This window comes from Schistocerca cancellata, chromosome 4 (genome assembly GCF_023864275.1).
Source record: "Schistocerca cancellata isolate TAMUIC-IGC-003103 chromosome 4, iqSchCanc2.1, whole genome shotgun sequence".
Lineage (NCBI taxonomy): Eukaryota > Metazoa > Arthropoda > Insecta > Orthoptera > Acrididae > Schistocerca > Schistocerca cancellata.
The window spans coordinates 168408963-168430847 of NC_064629.1; the positions used below are offsets into that span (position 1 = coordinate 168408963).

The window sequence follows — 21885 nt, forward strand, 5'->3', positions numbered from 1 at the left end:
ACAGCAAAATGGCTTGACCTTCAGACCTGCACTGGTAAAGCTCCAGTCTGTGAAGGAAATTGGCAACTTCATTTTGTGCTGTTAGAATATTCACATGATTTCATTGCAAGCTGATGTTATGCTTGTTTATTTCTGCTGAGAAATCTGCTAGATGTGCTATTCTGAAAATACATAAATAAATAAATATACTGCATAGAAAAATAAGTTTTTTGTCAAACATTCAATCAGGTAGAAGTGTTCCCTGCAGAGCATCATAATCTATAATCAAGTGGCTGAACATTGCATTTGGAGCAATTTCATTCACCCGTGTATCGAATTCAGAGTGAACACCGAGTGTGGAAGGTGTTAAGTCTGTACATTCACCTACCAAGTTTGGTGTGCACATCTCATTTTTCTCAACAAAATTCTTCACTGATTGGAAAACACCGTCACTGTGTGTAGTATTGTCTTAGTGATTCTGACAAGTATTCTGCTTTCAGGTTGTTGTCTGTTGTGTATCAAGCATCTGGGAACAAGATAAATCATCAGCCAAATCATCTAACTACAGTGCTGTGTGCAAAATATCCAAACTCTGGTCCTCGATACACCTTCTAATTGTGTTCTTAGAAATTGAAATCTTATTTCTTTTCCACATTTGTTTTCCTAGCTGACAGACAGCTAGTAAGAGATTTGGTGAGAGCTACTTCTGGTGTATTATGTTTCTTGGTTTTAGAAATTCAAAGATCAATTTGGTATGAAGTTTAAAGACCAGCTACTGTATAGACTGGGAATAATTGCCAGATGAATCCATGTGTGAACATTTCAGTGCAGCTACTTGGAGTTTGAAGAATTCAGTGCACTTTGTCCAACAAACTCTGCATGACTCTTTCAAAGTTGTTTTAAGTTGTTAGGTTTCATGCTCACTGTTCTTTGGATTTCACTGCACCAAACACTCTGGAGCTTTTCATTAGCTTTATCAACTACCATAGTAAAACCCCATTGCAGAAAAGCATCTTTGTATGTTTTTGTTTGTTTTTTCTTTTGCACGTGGCATAGCCCCTGAAAGAAGAAAATCTGTCAAAAGTATTAGCACTTAAGAGCAGGAAGCAAATGATGCATTTTTGAAAAAAGAATATTGCAAAAATGTTACATTATTAGTCAATAATATAATGCACCTGATGTTTACTACTAATACACAATGACAATCATTGGTATACTTTGTATATATTGAACAGTTACGAAGTAGTAAAGGAATCTCCAGTTCTCAGAAAGTGCAAAGTTATTGCCAGACTCTTTGCAAGATACTGCAGTCGTGCAATTTATGTCCATTATTTGCAGTTCAGATACAACAGAAGTTGAAACTCTTCGAGCAACATCAGATAAAAATTTTCAAGTTGTCCATTCTTGCCAGCAAGCAGTTTACTGAAAAATGATTTTTCCGTAAATACCACAGCAGATAATTTTCCTTGTATAATGTAGTCTTCATTTTATGTGCAAAACGTGACATCCTCTCATGTTAAATATCCAGAAGTGAAATAGTCTCCTACTTAAGATCTCCAGAGTGGTCAACTATAAAGCAAGCACAATTTCAAAACTAGTTTGTACCTGGAATGTTAGATCACTGGTAAAAGTAGGAAAACTATAAAACCTTAAAAAGACAGAGGACAAAAAAATGAACTAGGTAGAAACTGCTGGGAAAAGATGAGATGGACCTGGAGAACTGTAGTCAAATCAATACATAATGTACTACTGAAGGGGACAAGTGAAAGGAATGCATGGAGTAAGAGTGTTTGATAGAGGAATTGTCTGTTGTGTGGAAAATGTAAACACTGCGAGTGACAATGCAATAGGTGTAAATCAGAAAGTAGTAGAAAAATATGTATTAATTATCCAGGTCTGTATGCAATCTTCAGAATGTGAAGACCAGCTCATAGAGGACACATACAGCATAATAAAGTAATGGGTGATAGTAGAGGGTACTGCAAAATTATACTGGGTGATAGGAATGCCTTCGTGAGGAATGACAGAGGTGAATAGCTTCTTGACTTCTGCAGGGAAAGTCAGCTGGTAGTGGTAAATGCATGGTTCAAAACTCACAGGAGGGAGTGACATCTGGAAATCACTAGAGAATAAATATAGAAACCAAATTGATTTTATATTGGTAGAATAGTTACAGAAATGGAGCACTCACTACCAGGTGCAGATATTAGTGACCTCAGTTTGCTTATGGCAGAAATAGAAATAAAAATGAAAAAAGCTGGAAAAGGCTATGGTCATGAAAAAGTGGGACGAAGAGAAAAGACTTGGGAAAGAAAGAATTACGGAAATGCTATTGCTTGAGCTTACTAACACGTTAAGACAAAGAAGGGCAGAAAAGCGTAAGATATGTAAATGGGAATAGGGCAAAAACAGCCATCGAATGCACAGGAAATTACTTTGAGGGTGGAGAAGATAAGGTAACCTTAAAACAAGAACAATTAATATGCAAGAAACATGTACCAAAGGCTGAATAACAAACTGTATAGAGAAACAGAGCACGCTAGGGAAAATGGCTAAAAAGAGTGGTATGGTGCCTTTGACAGGAGAGGAAGGGAAGACACACTTTACTGTGCACAGAGTAGATTACAACAGGGGCTCAGAAAACACCAGCAAGTGCTGCAGTGGAAATTCTCAGTAAGGACAAAAATGTAGTATACAAAGATCATGAGGATATTCTTTAGAGATGTGAAGACTATTCAAAAGAACGATTTACACATACTGCAAACTAACAATTCTTGGACCAGACTCCTTGAACTTTGTGAATGATGAGTAAGAAACAACAATCGTAACGGAAAGAAGTACAGAGTGCCATAGCAGCAGTGAAAAATAGTAAAGCAGTAGGTGTAGATATGATACCAGGAGATGTACTAAAATGCTTGAACCAAGGAGGAAAAGAAATAATGAGCATATATAACAAAGTATGACAGTGCTGAATGGCCAGAGAACTTTTGACAGCATTGATTCCAGTACAAAGAAACAGTGAACCAAGAAATGCATTGAACACAGGAAAATTAGCTTCATTTCACATGTAGCAACCAAAGTTGTTAAAAACTATTTTAAGACTGAAAAAAGTAATGGATGAGAATCTAGCTGAAGAGCAATTTGGTTTTAAACAAAGTGCAAGCACAAGAGATGCAATAGGACTTGTGTGTGTGTGTGTGTGTGTGTGTGTGTGTGTGTGTTTGTTTTTAAGGGGGCAGTTTATGAAAAGGGGAAGAGACCTAAATCCTAAATCTGTGTTTTATATACCTTGAAAAAGAATTTGATAATGTGGCTTGGGACAAGCTCACAACCATGAGGGAAGCGAGTAGACAGGAAAACCAGATGACTTACAAACTAATTACATTTAAATCAAACAGCATCAGTGGCAGTCAGAGGAAACGTACCAACTGGAAATTTAGATTATGATGGTCATTTATGTTTATCTTTTGGTTGCTGCTCACACACATCAGTTACAAATAACAAACTAACTTACATGCCATCTTTGTCTTATCAACTCAGGTATTTGTGTCCAACAGTAAATGAAAATCAGTGCTGTAAATTAAGAATTTCTTACCAAATAGTTGACACTTGAATGAGATAAATTTGTCACTTGCGTCTATTTCTCCTCTAACAATCCAAAATAAGTTGTCATGGTACTACACATGCGTTCTACTCAGCACAGTGGGTGCTGAGAGTGACTATAAATGGGAAATGGAATTGAAATTGAATTTTTTATTTTATCTTGCAGGATTACATGGTGTACAGTGAATGTACATGTAATATAGGACATTGTCAAAAATATAAAAACACTCATTATCACATACTTTCTAATTATCCTAACATCCTTGATTGTAATTTACAAATTTAATGTGAACAATACTCAACACTGTAAAGTTCCTTTTCCACCAGATACTCTTTTAAATTCTTTGAAAACTTAGTGTCATGTACATTGTCACACAGTTTTTTAAACAGACTTCTTAGTAATTTGATACCAGAGTGTCGGGTCCTCTTTCAAGCATTGTCAATCGGTGGGGTATACTTCATATATCTGTGTGTTGTGGGAGTGTACACTAGCATTTGTAGTCCACTCCACACTATTTTGTGAGATATGTAGTATAGTTTTATATATTTACAAGGTGGAAAAAGTTACGATGCCTAGTCTTTATGCATGTTTAAGAAGTATTTCTTCTTAATGATTCTGACTCTTTTTGTTGTAATGTGAAAACCCTTTTTATTTCTTCAATGTTAGAGTTTCCCCACATTAGCGCTCCATACTGCAGGTATGGTTCAAAGAGTCAATGGTACACTGTGCACAGAAACTGTTTGCATGCTGTGCTAGCTGCCTCATTATAAATATGATGGAGCTAAGTTTCTTACAGACAGAGGCACTGACAATGCAATCTCGTTACATGTCACTAATGAAAAAAACAGTGCTTGAGTTGAACTTAGTAGAGCCAGTAATCAGCATGCTGCAGCAAACAAGCCCCTGCTGAGGTTGGTTGTCATTTCTAATTCCATCCCCCAGCAGGTCCGGAGGTAAGAATAGGCCCGAGGTATTGCTGTCTGTTGTAAGAGGCGACTAAAAGGAGTCTCACACGTTTCTGTCTTCGTGTTATGGTCCCCTGTAGGGTTTGACCTCCATTTTTCAAAATTTTCCTGAAGATCGAGCCAGTTGGGGAAGGGCGCCTTCCATAGTGCATTGTGTCCAGCGTGCATTGAGATCTTTAGCCCACTTTTTCGTCATGGCATTGCAATCACACTCATCCTACACCTCTTTAGCGAGGATACCTTTCTGGGTGTGTTTTCGTCCACGCACTACGCAGTGTCATTTTCTGTGCCGACAACAACCATGGACTTCTTTGTACCTTATATCCAGCAAGATAGCCAGTCCGTTGTGGTCAGGCTGCCATTTACCCTGTTGTTTGTAGCCCCTGACACCAAAGGGATCTCTCTGCTGATGCCTGCGCCGTTAACTCCCCACATATGCTGAGGAGTAGATGCCCATCACCCTGGGGCATCGGGGCTCCCGGCAATGGCCATCCTGCCAGGTGGCCTTTGCTGCAGCTGAGTGGTGCCTGTGGGGAGAACCCCTGATCGGCGTGGGTGGCATGAGGCGGATGACACCATGAAGCGTAGTACGTTATCTCTTGCTGGTGGTACGCCTGCTAGCAGTCTCTAAGCGGGCATAGTCTAACTTTAATGCTAAGGAATATGACCCCAAGTTGTTCCCCTCCCTCAATGTATTAGCTTCACTGATTGATCAACTCCCTAAACCTTTCCTACTTCTGGGAGATTTTAATGCCCATAACGCCTTGTGGGGTGGTACCATGTTTACTGGCCAAGGCAGAGATGTCGAAACTTTACTGTCGCAATTCCTCTGCCTCTTAAATACTGGGCCCACCACACATTTCATGGTGGCTCATGGTAGTTACTCATCCATTGATTTATCAATTTGCAGCCCAGAACTTCTCCCATCTACCCACTGGAGAGCACATTACAACCTGTGTGGTAGTGACCGCTTCCACATCTTCCTGTCGCTGTCCTGGTGTCATACCCACGAACGCCTGCCCAGATGGGCCCTAAACAAGGCAGACTTCGAAACTATCACCTCTGATGTCACCATTGACTCTGCGCCACATGGTAACATTGATGTGATGGTTGAGCAGGTGACTACCACGTCGTTTCTATGGCAGAAATTGCGTTCCCTCGCTCCTTAGGGTGCCCCCGGCAAAAGACTCCCTTGGTAGTCACTGGAAGTCACTGAGGCAATTACAGTGTGTAGAACATCTGATAGCCTTTAAGCAGCTCCTTGCCCGTGTACGCCAGCTTATAAAGTGATGGAAACAGGAGTGTTTGGAGAGGTACGTGTCAACCATTGGGTGCCATACGTCACCTTCCTAAGTCTGGACGAAGATCAGACGTCTTTTTGGGTACCAGACCCCAACAGGTGTCCCTGGCATTCCCATCAGCGGCATGCAATGTACCGATGCAAATGTTATTTCCGAGCACTCTGCTGAGCACTATGCTCGATCCTCTGCGTCGGAGAACTAACCCCCCCCCCCCCCCCCCAGTCGTTCGCACCCACAAACAGCGGATGGGAACTACTCTCGTTCACTACATGCCACAATGAACCCTATAATGCCCCGTTTACAGAGTGGGAGTTTCTCAGCGCGCTTGCACATTGCCCCGACACAGCTCCTGGGCTGGGTCGGATCCACAGTCAGATGATTAAACATCTCTCATCTACCTACAAGCACCCTCTCCTCGTCATCTTCAAGCGGATCTGGTGCGATGGTGTCTTTCCATCGCAGTGGCAGGAGAGTACCATTGTCCCGGCGCTCAAACCTGGCAAAAACTCACTTGATGTGAATAGCTAACGGCCCATCAGCCTCACAACGTTGTTTGTATGCTGCTGGAACATGTGTGTCAGCAGTTGGGTTGGGTCCTGGAGTCATGTTGCATACTGGCTCCATGTCAGCGTGGCTTCTGCCAGGGGTGCTCTACCACTGACAACCTTGTATCCCTGTAGTCTGCTAGCCGAGCAGCCTTTTCCAAACAGCAACACCTTGTTGCTGTCTTTTTTTATCTATGCAAAGCGTATGACACCACCTAGCTACATCATATCCTTGCCACATTATACGAGTGGGGTCCCGGAGGCCCGCTTCAGATTTTTATCCAGAATTGCCTGTCGCTCCGTACTTTCCGTGTCCAGGTTGGTGCCTCTTATAGTTACCCCCCATATCCAGGAGAATGGGATTCCACAGTGCTCTGTATTGAGTTTATCTATTTTTAGTGGCCATTAACGGTTTAGCAGCAGCTGTAGGGCTGTCCATTGCACCCTCTCTGTATGCAGATGACTTCTGCATTTCATACTGCTCCACAAGCACTGGTGTTGCTGAGCATCGCCTACAGTGAACCATCCATAAGGCGCAGTCATGGGGTCTCACCCACACCTTCCAGTTTTTGGCTGCTAAGTCATGTATCGTGCACTTCTGTCAGCATCGTACCGTTCATCTGGAACCAGAACTTTACCTTCATGATGCTCCACTCACTGTAGTGGAGACATATCGATTCTTAGGACTGGTTTTCAACTCGCGATTGACTTGGCTACCTCACCTTTGTCAGCTTATGCAGAAGTGCTGGCATTGCCTCAATGCCCTCTGCTGCCAGAGCAACACCAACTGGGGTGCAGATCACTCTACTCTGCTGCAGCTCTACGAAACCCTTGTTCAATCCTGCCTTCACTATGGGAGTCTGATTTATGGTTCGGCAGTGCCCTCAGTGTTGCGTGTACTCTACCCAGTGCACCACTGTGGTGTTCGCCTAGCAACAGGAGCTTTTAGAACGAGTCTGGAGTCCTCCATTGCAGATCCGACACAACTGCTCACCAGTTACGTTGAAAACATTCGTGGTTGTCCTGAACATCCAGATTACAGTTTTTTCTTTTTTCCACCTGTGGCAGTTCCTCTGCCGCATCAGTGGCCCAGGTCAGGGCTAACGATTGCAGTTCACGTGCAATCCCTTCTGTCTGAACTGGAGTCCTTCCCTTTACCACCTCCCATCCAGGTCCATTCGCCTACACCTCCATGGTGTACACTTAGGCTGCAGATTCCTCTGGACCTTTCACATGACCCTAAGGACACAGTTACTGCTGCTGCTCTACGCTGTCATTTCCTCTTGATTCTTGACGTTTTCCAGGGCTCTGAAGTGATTTATACCGACGGCTCGATGGCTGATGGTCATGTTGGCTTCGCCTATGTCCACAGAGGCCATTTTGAACAGCATTCCTTGCCTGATGGCTGCAGTGTATGTACTGCAGGGCTGGTGGCTATCTGTCGTGCACTGCAGTATTTCCATTCATGTCCCGGGGAATCGTTTCTTCTGTGACTGACTCCTTGAGCAGCCTACACGTTATCGGCCAGTGCTACCCTCGCCATCCTTTGGTAGTGCCCATCCAAGAGTCCATCTATACTCTGGACCGGTCCTGTCATTCAGTGGTGTTTATGTGGACCCCAGGACACATCGGCATCCCAGGCAACAAACTTGCTGACAGGCTACGCGGAAACTGCTTCTGGAGATAGGCATCTCTGAACCTGACCTGCATTCTGACTTAAACCATAGGGTTTTTTGGCTTTGGGAGACATGGCATAACAGTACACGCAACAAACTGCGTGTCATTAAGGAGATTATGAATGTGTGGTCTTCCACGGGGGCCTCTCACAGGGAATCAGTTGTCCTCTGCCAGCTCCGCATTGGCCACTCTTGGGTGAGCCAGTGTTACCTCCTGCCATGAAGACCTGCCTGAGTGTCGGTATGGTGCCCGGTTGACAGTGGCCCATATTCTGGTGCACTGTCCCACTTTGACTGCCCAGCAATGAAATCTTGGGTTACCACAGTTGTTGCTTCTAATGAAGTTAGACTTATCATTTAAGACAATTTAATTTCGCAACAAAACTGTAACAGTTCCCCCCCCCCCCCCCCAACACACACACACACACACACACACACACACACACACACACACACACACACAGAAAATTTCATTTTACCAATCAGGACATAATCATAATCATCAGGTTGGGAACCATTGGTCTAATGTTTCTTAACTGTATACAGGTTTAAGATGATTGAAACTGAGAGAAATACGTGCCGTGCCACATTTGAATATTTGTTCCGTCAGATTAAAAATATCTCATAGAACGCATTATAATGACCATAGAAGGAAACATTCCACGTAGGAAAAATATACCTAAAAACAAACTCTTTGTCTTTAAATATGTCTGCTTGTGTCTGTATATGTGTGGATGGATGGATGTGTGTGTGTGTGTGTGTGTGTGTGTGTGTGTGTGTGTGCGCGCGTGAGTGTATACCCGTCGTTTTTTCCCCCTAAGGTAAGTCTTTCCGCTCCCGGGACTGGAATGACTCCTTACCCTCTCCCTTAAAACCCACATCCTTTCGTCTTTCCCTCTCCTTCCCTCTTTCCTGATGAGGCAACAGTTTGTTGCGAAAGCTTGAATTTTGTGTGTATGTTTGTGTTCGTTTGTGTGTCTGTCGACCTGCCAGCACTTTCATTTGGTAAGTCACATCATCTTTGTTTTTAGGTATATATATATCAGAAACACTTTAGAGTTGAGTTTGCTTGTGTCCTTTATAGAATGATTTAAGAGCTTAATATTTTGAATAGACAGCTGTATACAGAAAATTATAAACTATTTTTTGTTATATTGTCCTGTTCTTCACATGTACCTTTTTGTTGTTTTATTTGTGAGGTTATCTGTCAGCTGACTTCTCTGTTGTTCTTCACTAAAGTTTCAAAAAAGCCATTCTTACTACTATAAATTTGAGAATGATTATCTGCTTGGTGCCTAGTGTCCATTACAGTGGACAGCTGTTAATGGTTGCTTTGCTGGCATTTTCAATCATTCCTATATTCCTATGCTGCAAATGCACTCCCAACTGGTGTTGTGCCCTACATGCATTTGCAGCCTCATGACTGACTGAAAACACCAGAGAAGTGACAATTTAAAGCTGTCTCCTGTAGCGAAATTCATGCACCACAGGGCTAACTGCTTTGTATTTGCATTGGTCTTCATTTTTATGCAGATTTTAAATATGGGACAGTGTCTTAAATGCTGTTCATAGCATTTTAATGTTCGCTGCCAATGCTGAATCAGTAATAAATCTTACGTCAATACTTGGTGTCTAAACTGTGTAACAGAATTTGTAGATTTTGATCTGTAAAATACTAAAAGTACAGCTCTTATTCCAATCAGAATATTATTTATAAAATACAGAAGCAAGCAAGGGGGTATATTCTGTGGCTAGACAGTTGCTGCTTGAATAAATACTGCCTTAGAATGATTGAAGCTTTCATTAAGTAGAGCATAATGGGACTCTGTAAACTGAATAGGATGACATAGTCAGATTTCTGAACTGTACATATTTCACTCCAGCAAGAAAAGTGGCAAAACAGCAATTTTTAGTTTGTCATTGAAAAATGTGTGTGAAGTGTTCCAACATGTGCAAAAAAATATAATGGAGTGTATCGTCAACAATACTTACTTGAAATTTAAAGGAAGCTTGTACTATATCAATATAAGTTTTATAAGATAGTCTTTAAGTTATTTTTCAAAGCACTGTATTTTTGAGTTCTCTCTGTTATTGCCAGTGTGTGATGTTAGCATTAGATATCAATTTCAGAAATGAAATTCAGTTGGAAGATTTTTAAGACATGCTTGACAAAATTTGAGATTTCAGCTACAATCTTTGGTGTAAAAGTGTGCATCTAAGACTGAGAGCTTCAGAGCTTGAGTTTGTCTGTGCCATCTCCATTATACAAAAATGCAACTTTAAAACTGCTGTTATTAAAAATTGTTTTCAGATCAAACAACTGCATGCTATAGTTTCCTTGATAATTAAATATTGATGTTTCTTCATTTATGCAAAAAGTTTAATTTTTCTGATTAAAAATAACTAAGAGTGTGTAATAGACAGATTTTAGTTGTATTATAAACTTGCAATATGGGGGTAATATAATCTTGCGAACTAATCCTTGTTCCTTAGAATAGGCAGTAAGTCAGATATTTGTATTTCAGTTTCAGTCTCATCAGATCTTCCACGTACTGGTCATAGCTGCAGCATTTGTCCACTACCATGGTATAACAGAAATGGCTATGTATAGGCTAAATGTTGGAGAATGTCAAACTCAGGACACGCCAATTGATTCTGAAATTCATACTATCAACAGGCAGTCATTGTAATTGTTGGATGTGTGAGACTGTAAAAATACGTGACTGTGGACATCTGACATGATGGTCAGTACTCTAAATGTGAGATTGGTTAATGAAAATGATTCAGCAACTAAGTTGCTGAAGATCGTGTTATAAAGAGAAAGATGGTGCTGCAGTCATGGGAAAGTACTTGAAGCATAACAGCAAAAAGAGTTGTCATAGTAAGCTGGGTGACCAGTAGTGGTCACTGTTTGGGATTAAGACTTTTCACCTTCCAATATGTTTGTGTAATAAGTCACTTGTGATGAATATGACCATACCTAGTGAAACACTATGTCTCTTTTGGTAAGTTATCGAGGCTGTTATGCAACACTTAGCATTGCACATGTCTGTGTAGCATTTTAAGTTACCACACCTTTCCCTGTTTGTTTGCGCACAAGCTTACTTTTGCTGAGTCAAAGAATTATCATGTCAAATATCACCTTGTTTGAAGCTTTGTTGTAGGCTAATATATATTACCCTGCAAGATATTTGTGCGTGTCTTTTAAATCTATAGGTTTTGCTTTGGTGTCTAAAGAAATGTCATTGGGCCCTAAAACTTAAGATTGATTTACTTTTAGTATACAGAACCATTGGAATTGTAAACAGATCAGGAGGTATACCCAGTAGACGTTAAAAATTGTCATGTGTATGTTCTTAGTATAAACTCTTACTACTTTACTTTTACATGTTTGCCATCACCATTGTAGTTGTAGTGGTAAAGTGGTATTACATTCACTACATAAAACGTCACAAAAATATAACTTTGTTTGAAACATCAACATAAAGACTGAGAGATCACATAATATATGTGCTCAGTATGTGAAAATGTAACAAAGTAATATATATGCACACAAAACATATCTAGAAGAGCGTATGATCTCAGAGAGAAATACCAGCAGTGTAATAGGAAATAACTCTGCAAAAATAAGTGGCACATTTGTCAAACACATATATGTGGCTGGTTTCGTTCACCATCATTGCCCATTCTGAGCAAGTGCGGTGTGTCTAATAAACTTGTCATCAGTGGGGTATTAAACTCTAACCTTATTTTTTGTATGAAGTAACTGTAAAAAAATATGAATACACTTCTTGTGTATATAAGTAAAACTGTCTTCAACTCCAACATTGCTTTCAACACTGCTGTGCTTTCCTAGAATTAGTTTCATTGGAGGTGGTTTGTCTTTGTCTTCCTCCAATCTTTGAACTTAAGTGACCCTGCCATTTATAAGGTGACCTACATTTCCATGTTGAACTCCAGACCACAGTGCAGTTTGCCACTTTTCACCTTAATAAATCTTTGCAGAGGTGCAAGAAGTGACAGGAAAAATACAGGAGCAACTGGGGATTGAACCCAGCACCTTTAGATATTTAATACGGGATTTACTGGGCCAATGAGACTTATACCCTTCTTGTAAAAGACCGCAAAGATCAGGAGAAAGAACTACTTAGTCACTTATTTATTGAAATAAAGTACTGTTGGACTATTATCTTGAGGTACTTTACATGAGTATCTATGGCTATACTCTGCATATCACTGAAGTACATGACAGCGTGGGCAGTCAGACTGATCTGCAGTGTCAGTTTGTAAATTTCTTGTATGCCATTGTTAAAGTGTCTTGTAATTCTGTATCTGCTGTCAAGTGTGTGTGTGTGTGTGGGGGGGGGGGCGTTGGGGGAGGGGGGGGGAGGAGGGGGAGGTTGACAAACTGCTACCTTAACTCAGTGAACTCTAAAGAGAGGGAGAGGGAGGCAGTGTGGCACATGGGCCATGGTAGAAAATACGAAAACCACTGCTAAATAAAGCACAGTAAGCTAACAGGGTGTGAAAGTTGTTGTAATGCACAGACAAACATAAAGTGTAGGTTAGGCCATTCAAACCAGGTGACGAAATAACACAAACTGGCATGTGTATTGGCAAATCTAGGAACTAGGCTGTTTTCCTCACAAGCTAATTGTAGGGCTGTAAGATGATCATTTATGGTATTAACAACTGCATATTAATTTGACTTGTTTGTGAAATGTATTGTCGAATATTTGGATGAACAGAGCTAAATAAGGTATTTTTGTTATTTTAATGGAATATAGAGCTTGATGGTCTGACTTTTAATTAGTGAAAAATTTTAAAGAAAATCTTGAGTTCTGTTCGTCCTTCTAATCAAACCAGTTTCTAGTGTTCACTTTGATGATTTAGATTCTTAATTTAGCTGGAATAAATATTCCCATTATACTGCTTGATAACAGTAAATTAAACTTTTTATCTGCTTCAGAGTGGAGAATGTTTCTTAACTTATTCAGAATTCAAACACACAAACTAAAACCACTCATAAAACAAAATCCCATAAATTCGTTCTTGTTATTCTTAAAACTTCTTTATTAGGACAATGGCCTGAGTTTATGGACACTCAGATATGATGTGAATGTGTAATTAATGCTATTGGTCCTGAGAAGACAATAGGGTAAATGATTCTGAACTCACAATAAACAAAAGAATCAACTCGCACAGTTTGTAATCAAACTACTCCGTGTGGCAAGCTACATCCCCAGGCCTCAAATTGCAGTCTGTTGTTGTGAACAGGTCTTTCAGAGTAATATGATTAGAGTTTGCCTTAAATGCATTCCTAATATTAATGAGTGCAATACACTGCACTGAAGATGGAAACACATCTGTGCATAGTTCACACTTTGTTTGTACTTAAACTGTGAATTCATAGCCCAGAGAACCTCTTATTGCCTTTTACACTGATTTTTGTATATAATTGTGTGTTTCAGGAAGGGGGGGATGGGCATGTTTTCCAGTATAAATGAATGTAAAGGAAATAACTAAAGTTGTTGACAACACAATTTCAAGAAAAGCTGATATCTTAACGTGCCCCTGGTGTTTCGTTTAATTGTCGTGGTTTCTCTGCAGTAGTGTGGCATTGAAACCTTTGTAATTTTAACGTTAGTACAATTAAAAAGTGAAACATGTGTTCTGGTTTCATCACTATGCTGCCCTCCACAATTTGAGTTTGCTTTTGCACATTCTGTTTCACTAGTTGTGTTTTCTGTGCTGGAACTGTTGGTAATGACGCAGCTAGAATGGACAAATTAAATTGTTTGCAGTACTACAATATTTCATATGAGCAATGAGTGTGTTGCATGACTCAAATTGGCATCACAGCAAACACAACCAGTGAAACAGAAGTTCATTTTCTTGTTGTAGATTGTGATGGTTTGGGTTTTGAATAAGGAATGCTACATTTTTTGGTACATCCTCTAAAGTTGAGTCATTACCAACAGTTACAGCACAGAAAATACAGCTAGTGAAACAGTGTGCATAAGTGAACTCTGATTGTGGAGAAATGCGTAGTAACCCAACTTAAATGGTTGTCTACTGAAAAGCATCCACGTGAATACCAATTACTTGAAATGTGTATGGTATCTCAAAAGAACATTTGGCATAAAATGATTCTTTCCTCAGAATGTGCCTAGGCATTAACAGTATTTACACTTGCAATAAAATAAACAGTTCTCAGACAGAGAACAAGAAATTAGTAAAATCTTGATGTACTGCTGGATTTTTGCCACAACTCATTGCATTGAGAACAAACCCGTAAAAATTTCATGTATAACTGTATAGTGTATTATATAGCAACTCCGTTTATTATTCTGTCTTATATATTATTCTGATGTAAAAGTCTGTATATGTGTGTATATTGGTTATCAAAGAGGTGTTGAATATTTATATTAAATTCTGTAATATGCAGTGATATTTATTTAAAGTTATAGTGACACTGTTCCAACAGTGAAACTGAAAAATATTGATTGTAAAGTACTTAAAAGTGCTGTAATTTTTGTGCTGTGATGTTTCATGAGATGCTTCTCATGTCATAGTAATGGATATTGATTGAAAAGACAAATCTGCCACAAGACGGACTGGACTACATTAAAATTTATCTTGCAGTTGCCAGATTTTGCCAATTCTAACACAACAGTTCAATCTCACTTATCACTGTGAATTTAAAACCTAATATTGTGCAGTTGTGTTGAGTCAGATGCATAAAATTGAAATTTGTGATAATTAAATGCAAGAGCTAAGAGTAATTTTTTTACCTAACAGTATCCTGAAAGTGGAACTTGATCTCCAGCATTACTGATGATTAGTGCTGTATGTTGAGGTGTAATTCAGAGAGACTTATTTTTTCAGATTTTTATGTATGGAAATACTTATTTTTTTAATACTTCCCAAAAGTATTTGATTTTAAATCAATTTAGAAGTTGTTTAGCACACTGGTTTTTTAGTTAAGTGGTGAAGTATATACATACTTGTAAATTGTAGAGTAAATGTTCTGTTATGTCAGTAAAGCTACAACTTTTTGTTTACAATATTTGTAATTGTAAATCTCTTCTTTAATGTAATGTTGAGAAAGAATTGTTTGATTGTTGGAAGTAGTACATGTTGAAATATAATTCGACAGTTATATTATTCTTGTTTAATGTTTGGGCTGTGCTCTAGCATATTGAAGTGATAGTAATTTACTATATTGGAAATAAAGATTTTTAAATATTTTTTATTTAGAGTAATTGTTTACTCCTAGAATTACACCCTGTGTCCTGTGGTACCTGAACTACTAGCACAGGTAATTTTTGAATGAATGAAATCCCATACTTCTTGACAGTGTAGGCGAACAGTGTGGGAGACCCACACTGCCGTACTACCATAATTTTTAAATGCTTTTGAAATATGCATGTGAATTACAGTAAATGTAAGATGAAATACGTAAGAATTTGGAACAGCAGTCACTACCACAGATTCTAAATCCTTAAATTTTTTTCACACATTTGGATTATTAGTTGGTTATGTTAGTTCTTTTCTTTGGGGGGGGAGGGGGGGGGGGTGAGATTGTCAGGCTACTAAAGTTGCTGTTGCTGCAAAAGTGTTGTGACAACCTTGTTTGTAGTCATTCTGCTGTGTAAGATAATCATTATCTGCATGAAGAAATAAGTCTAAACTCTTTCCTCCCTCGTTCCCATTGCCAGTTAATATACTGTAACTAACCTTTCAATAAAGAAAACATGAAGTTCTGTCTGCTTGTTACAAATGTCATGTGCATTAATGCAACTATGCCACAGATTTGTTGCCAAGTCAAAGAAATTAGTCTTTAAAAACAGAACAGAAAAATTCAAACACACTACATATGAAAGAACAATCTTTCTCTAAGAATATAAGAACTCCCATTATTACAAAATGTTTATCAGTAACTGTCAAGTAGTTCAGATCGATAGAACAGTGTGTGTGTGTGTGTGTGTGTGTGTGTGTGTGTGTGTGTGTGTGTGTGTGTACGCTTATTTTTATTCTATAGGCATACAGCACCATTTTACTACTGTCTGAAATAATTTAGAATAGGTTGCACCTTTTCTAAATCATCTGGTTTTGAGTGTCCTGGGTATTTATTATACAGATAGTGCAAACTAAAAAGTAACATGTTAATTACATGAAGCAGATGGTATTCTGTTCACATAAATACTACAAATAACATCCAGTATGTGTGTATACTCACACAACCACAATTTGAGGTTTGCTGGTGTGCATTTGTATTCAGAAATTCTGTGGAAATGTGTAACAAACCTCTCATCAATCATTTCATTTTCCAGTCATTAAATACCAGTAAATATTCCTAACTTTTTAGGTACACTTCTCTAGGAGTATGCCACCAATTTTACCTTGGCATACCACTGCAGTGAGTTTTCAGATTAGAGTTTTTTAACACAAAGCTCTTTTAATAATTATCAATGTCAATATGAAGGCCAACACGCAGCCTCTGTTGCAACAAATGCAAAGCAATTTTCCTCATGTCATTCAGAATTTATTTATAAAAACCACCCATCCAGAATGTGCAGCATGTACATCTACCTGTAACATTTAAGCATTTTGTATATGTGTAAATAACAAGCTCCCCTATCAAAGAATTGTTCATTCACAGATACGCATCTTGATACACTTGAAATAAATTGGTATAGATCATACTTTGTGTAATTCATCATCTGATTTTGAATGTGCTGAGTGTGGAATTTTAACAAAATGTAATGAGTATAAAATAATGGTATATCTGCCTGTGTTCATACCCATTGCTACGCCTCTCTTTCCAAACAGCAGATCTCTCAGAGTAATCTTAAAATTTGTCCACTTGCAAGTCACATGTCTAATAAAATTCCCACGAAAGTATGTTTCATATATTCTTACAGGTTTCTTATCACAAATTCTAAACCCGTCCATAATTTCACTACATTGCCATTTGTTTCACGAACTAGAATCTCAACCATGTCCTCTGTAAGCACTGGGCTTAATACAGGGTGATTCAAAAAGAATACCACAACTTTAAAAATGTGTATTTAATGAAAGAAACATAATATAACCTTCTGTTATACATCATTACAAAGAGTATTTAAAAAGGTTTTTTTTTTCACTCAAAAACAAGTTCAGAGATGTTCAATATGGCCCCCTCCAGACACTCGAGCAATATCAACCCGATACTCCAACTCGTTGCACACTCTCTGTAGCATATCAGGCGTAACAGTTTGGATAGCTGCTGTTATTTCTCGTTTCAAATCATCAATGGTGGCTGGGAGAGGTGCCCGAAACACCATATCCTTAACATACCCCCATCGCAGGGGGTAAGATCAGGGCTTCTTGGAGGCCAGTGATGAAGTGCTCTGTCACGGGCTGCCTGGCGGCCGATCCATCGCCTCAGGTAGTTGATGTTCAGGTAGTTATGGACAGATAAGTGCCAATGTGGTGGCGCTCCATACAGTTGATTGTGGAATTTGCAGCTCTCTGCTAGCTCTGCGAGTCGATTTTCCTGGGCTGCGAACAAATGCTTGCTGGATGCGTGCTACATTTTCATCACTCGTTCTCGGCCGTCCAGAACTTTTCCCTTTGCACAAACACCCATTCTCTGTAAACTGTTTATACCAACGTTTAATACAGCACCTATCAGGAGGTTTAACACCATACTTCGTTCGAAATGCACGCTGAACAACTGTCGTCGATTCACTTCTGCCGTACTCAATAACACAAAAAGCTTTCTGTTGAGCGGTCGCCATCTTAGCATCAACTGACCCTGACTCCTATCAACAGCGCCTCAAGCGAACAAATGTACAACTAAATGAAACTTTATAGCTCCCTTAATTCGCCGACAGATAGTGCTTAGCTCTGCCTTTTGTCGTTGCAGAGTTTTAAATTCCTAAAGTTGTGGTATTCTTTTTGAATCACCCTGTATATTCCTCCCTACTTTGAATAAATCTAAATTTTTTTTTTCCTTTCGTGAACAGAAGTTATTGCATGCAATGTGGATTCTTATCTCACTCCGTTTGCTTACTTGTGCCAGTGCAGGTTCTTGATCATCATAAATTTCATCAGTCATTGCACATACTTCCAATTCTTTAATGTCACAAAACATATTTGAAAGTTGCACTGACACATCATCATTGTTATGCCAGATTTCTGCATTTTCAAAATTTTAGTTTTCATCGTCTGTTTCCCTCCATCTGAACTCATAATCACTATCTTGTGATGCATTTAGCAGTTGATCATCAGTGTTCCTCCCTTAACATTATTGTGCCAAATGTTGTTTAGCCACCATTTCAAATAACAGATATATCAGACAACTGTAGGCAGGAGAATATTCTCTAACACTGTCAGTTGCTTGCATAAACACATGTGTGCAGCTAGGAGGTAGTTATAGGAGAATATGGGCTCAAGAGTAGGAATGAGAGAGGAGAAAGACTTGAGGTCTGCAAGAAACTTCAGCTGGAATTAGCAAATACAGAAGTGCTAGAAAGAAGGTACACTTGGAGACATGGAATGATACCAGTTGGTTAACATCATGGGGAGACAGATTCTGAAATCAGACACTGGATTCTGTCATACCAATTATCACAGTTATACTGAATGGGCTGAACTTTGTCACTAATAATCAATGGGTAATGAGGTTGTCTACTGAAGTATTGAGGAATGATGTGTGTTTGAAGTTGTCTGAGGCTGTATGCATTGTTATAATGAATAGCTCAGCTGTACTGCAGATTTGATGGTATCATTGGGTCAATTAAAAAAATAATGTGTATTACAAGAATGAGAGGTACCTTGCCCAATAACACATTCTGAGCAGTGAATGAAGTTTTCGTCTATCATGACTACATTGGTAACAAACAAACCTGACTATATAATGAAACAAATTGTCATTTCTCCTTTTCTACAGGAGAATAATCTTTATTTACTTTTGTTAAGTGATTCTGTCCACATTCCATGGGTTTCACATGCTGCCAGGATATCCTCATTACAATCGTTGGTATTCTATTTCAGTACTTAATTATTAGTTTATCCTCTTTTAAACTTCATATCTATTTGTTAATCTATTACTGAGGACAAGACCTACTGGGAGAAACAAAGGGGATTGGGCCAGCATTGCTTAATAATGTACAGTGCTCACTTTATTAATTCTACAAATAGGAATATCCCCTTCTTAATGGAGAACATGGCATGTACAATGTAATCAGTTTGAGAAGGTCATCTGTAAGCATGTCTTGCTCACAAAAGTGATTTGTTGTGATCCATATTGACACATTTAGTGCAATTCCTTATCCATTAAGAAAGTTCCCTTCATATGGTTGTACGATATATTCACAACAATACGTCTCATGTTATAAATTTTGCAGTTGTGCTTTTGATTAAAGTAGCTGCAAAAAGTATGTGGAGATCAATAATACACAGATCAATGGAAGAAAAGTATCCTATTGCTTTATTAAAGTTTGTCATCTTTATATTGTGGTGGCCCGTAAGAACCTTTCAATACCTCAACTGTTGGGGCAAAAAGAATTGGACAAATAAATGGAGGAAACAGTATTTATATTGTACAAGACCAACAGCTTGCACATGGATAGTCATAGTGATGGGTAAAGAATGAAATGTATCATTACCATTTCAATTTTAGCACTGTCTTTCATTTCATTTATTCATTCAGTCAGTTTACATTGTATAAATGTTGTCCAGTATATATTTGGATGAAGTCCAATAAATAAGTTTCCCTATTCTATATAAAAAAACATTACACACAATTTATCATACTGAAATGATTTTATTGGCATTGTACAATGCTGCTGTTACTTTTCTACATAGTCATGTTTTTCCAAACATTTTTGGTAACATGACAATTTTTTCCTAACCAGCACTTTACCAGGTCAAGTCCCGTGCTCGTAACCAGTCTTTCACTGTTGATGAGACTTCATCATCAGCTCAAGTGCTCGAGTTGTGTGAACACGTGTGAAATCGCTTGGGGGCAAGATATGATGAATATTGAGGATGCAGGAACACTTCCCAGTTGAATCTTCTGATCTCAACTTGGGTCATTTGAGCTAGATGAGGCTACGCATTGTCACGAAGGAAGACAACTTAGCCTGACAAAAGTCCAGGACATTTTGTTTTGATGACATCTGCATTCCTCTGCATTCATTGTGTTATTGCCATAACTTTTCCTGCCAAATGTGTGACCTTTGCCCATTTTGGGACACTTTTGCCACATTTCTTCCACACCACACCCGTACGTTTTGTCTCAGAAGTCAAACCATGGATCAACGTCTTATCCCCAGTAACAAACCATTTGACGAGCAACTCTCCCACCCTCTGACGCATTTCCAGAAACATTCGGGCCAAACCTGTCCATTGCTGCTTGTGGATATCACTCAGCGATGTCACACCCATCTTGTACAGACTTTTCAGTAGTGAAGATGGTCTGTCAGTATCTGTGCAATGAATGAGCACATACAATTGTAGGTCCCAGAGGTAATGCGACAATCTTCCTCCATAATACTGTGATCGCTATAATGGCATCATTACATGTCACTGTAGAGGGCATCCCTATGCGCTGTTCATTTTGCCCATCTTTACACACTTCCACAAACTAGACCCACCGACATCACACCATCTGAACACTCATACTGCCTCCCCAATAGACAAAAGTTAACTCCTGAGAGACATCAACAGTGAATGCTGTGAAAAAACGCAATGTACTTGTAAGACAGAGTGAGCATTGTCAGCACGTACCAGTCAAACTTCCAATCCTCAGGTCATAGGTACAGTTTATTTTGCAGAGAAATAAAATTGGGAAACTTACTTATTGGATGGCCATCATACAACAGATATGTTTCGAGTGACATACAAAGACAGAAACCAGAACATACTTTTACATTGGCAAAATAATTAAATATTATGATGAACAAATTTACAACATATGCAGAATAATATTAAATATGCATAATTAAAAATCTTCAGGCTCACTGCACTAAATCATACACAGTACTCACATTACACACATCATATGATTTTTTTTTTTTAATTCTATAGCAGTAAGAATTTTAGTATACTATATAATAAAAGTACCTCTGCAGCAGTGATATTCTTACACAAAACAAATTCTTCCCAGGCCTTAATGTGGTTATGTCACAGCATGCTATTTTGTACAGAAACAAAAAGTTCTTCCCAATTTACAAAAACAATACTAATTGACCAGAACCCAGAGAATGTGACAAGTTTTTATTTACATTTAGTCTATGAATCTGGCTGCAAAGATTCCTTCACCTTACACCAACATCTGGGGATAAGGTGATCCTTCAAAATGCTTATGTAAGTGGTTATTCCTTTTATGCTCTTTATGCTTAGTGGCAGTCTGTTAAAAAATAAGCTCCCTGTGCTTATTAGGTCTTTATGTTACTTTCAGCCTTTTGCTGCAAATGTTGTAATTGTGTTTTCTTCATGAGAGTGTCTGTTCAATGGTGCTGCACAGTTTATCATTAAAGCAGAATTGTCTCATTATGTACAAAAGAGCTACAGTTAATATTTTAAATCCTTTAAATTTATTTACACAGCACCTCAGCAGTGTTAGTTTCCTTATGCATATTATGGCTTCTTTTCAGAGTTTAAAAATTCTTTTAATGTGTGTGATCCACTGCACCTCCCCGTGTTGGTATACAATACAATACATGTGGGAAGATAAGTCCATAGTACACTGTAAGTAATATTTTTGTATCCACTAAAAAAGGACATAGAAAAAATTAGACACACAATCCGTAAAAGGTGGAT

At 38.8% G+C, this 21885-nt stretch overlaps 1 protein-coding gene across 3 annotated transcripts in view; it reads left to right on the forward strand.

Annotated features, from left to right (window-relative positions):
• Positions 1-12433, forward strand: part of LOC126185206 (adiponectin receptor protein) — a 77240-nt gene extending 64807 nt beyond the window's left edge. For all 3 annotated transcript variants that reach the window (XM_049928087.1, XM_049928088.1, XM_049928089.1), the window contains exon 7: positions 10596-12433. In XM_049928087.1, coding sequence (XP_049784044.1) covers positions 10596-10760 — 165 coding nt within the window. In that variant the 3' untranslated portion in view covers positions 10761-12433. The remainder of the gene's footprint in view (positions 1-10595) is intronic.
• Positions 12434-21885: the final 9452 nt, after the last annotated feature.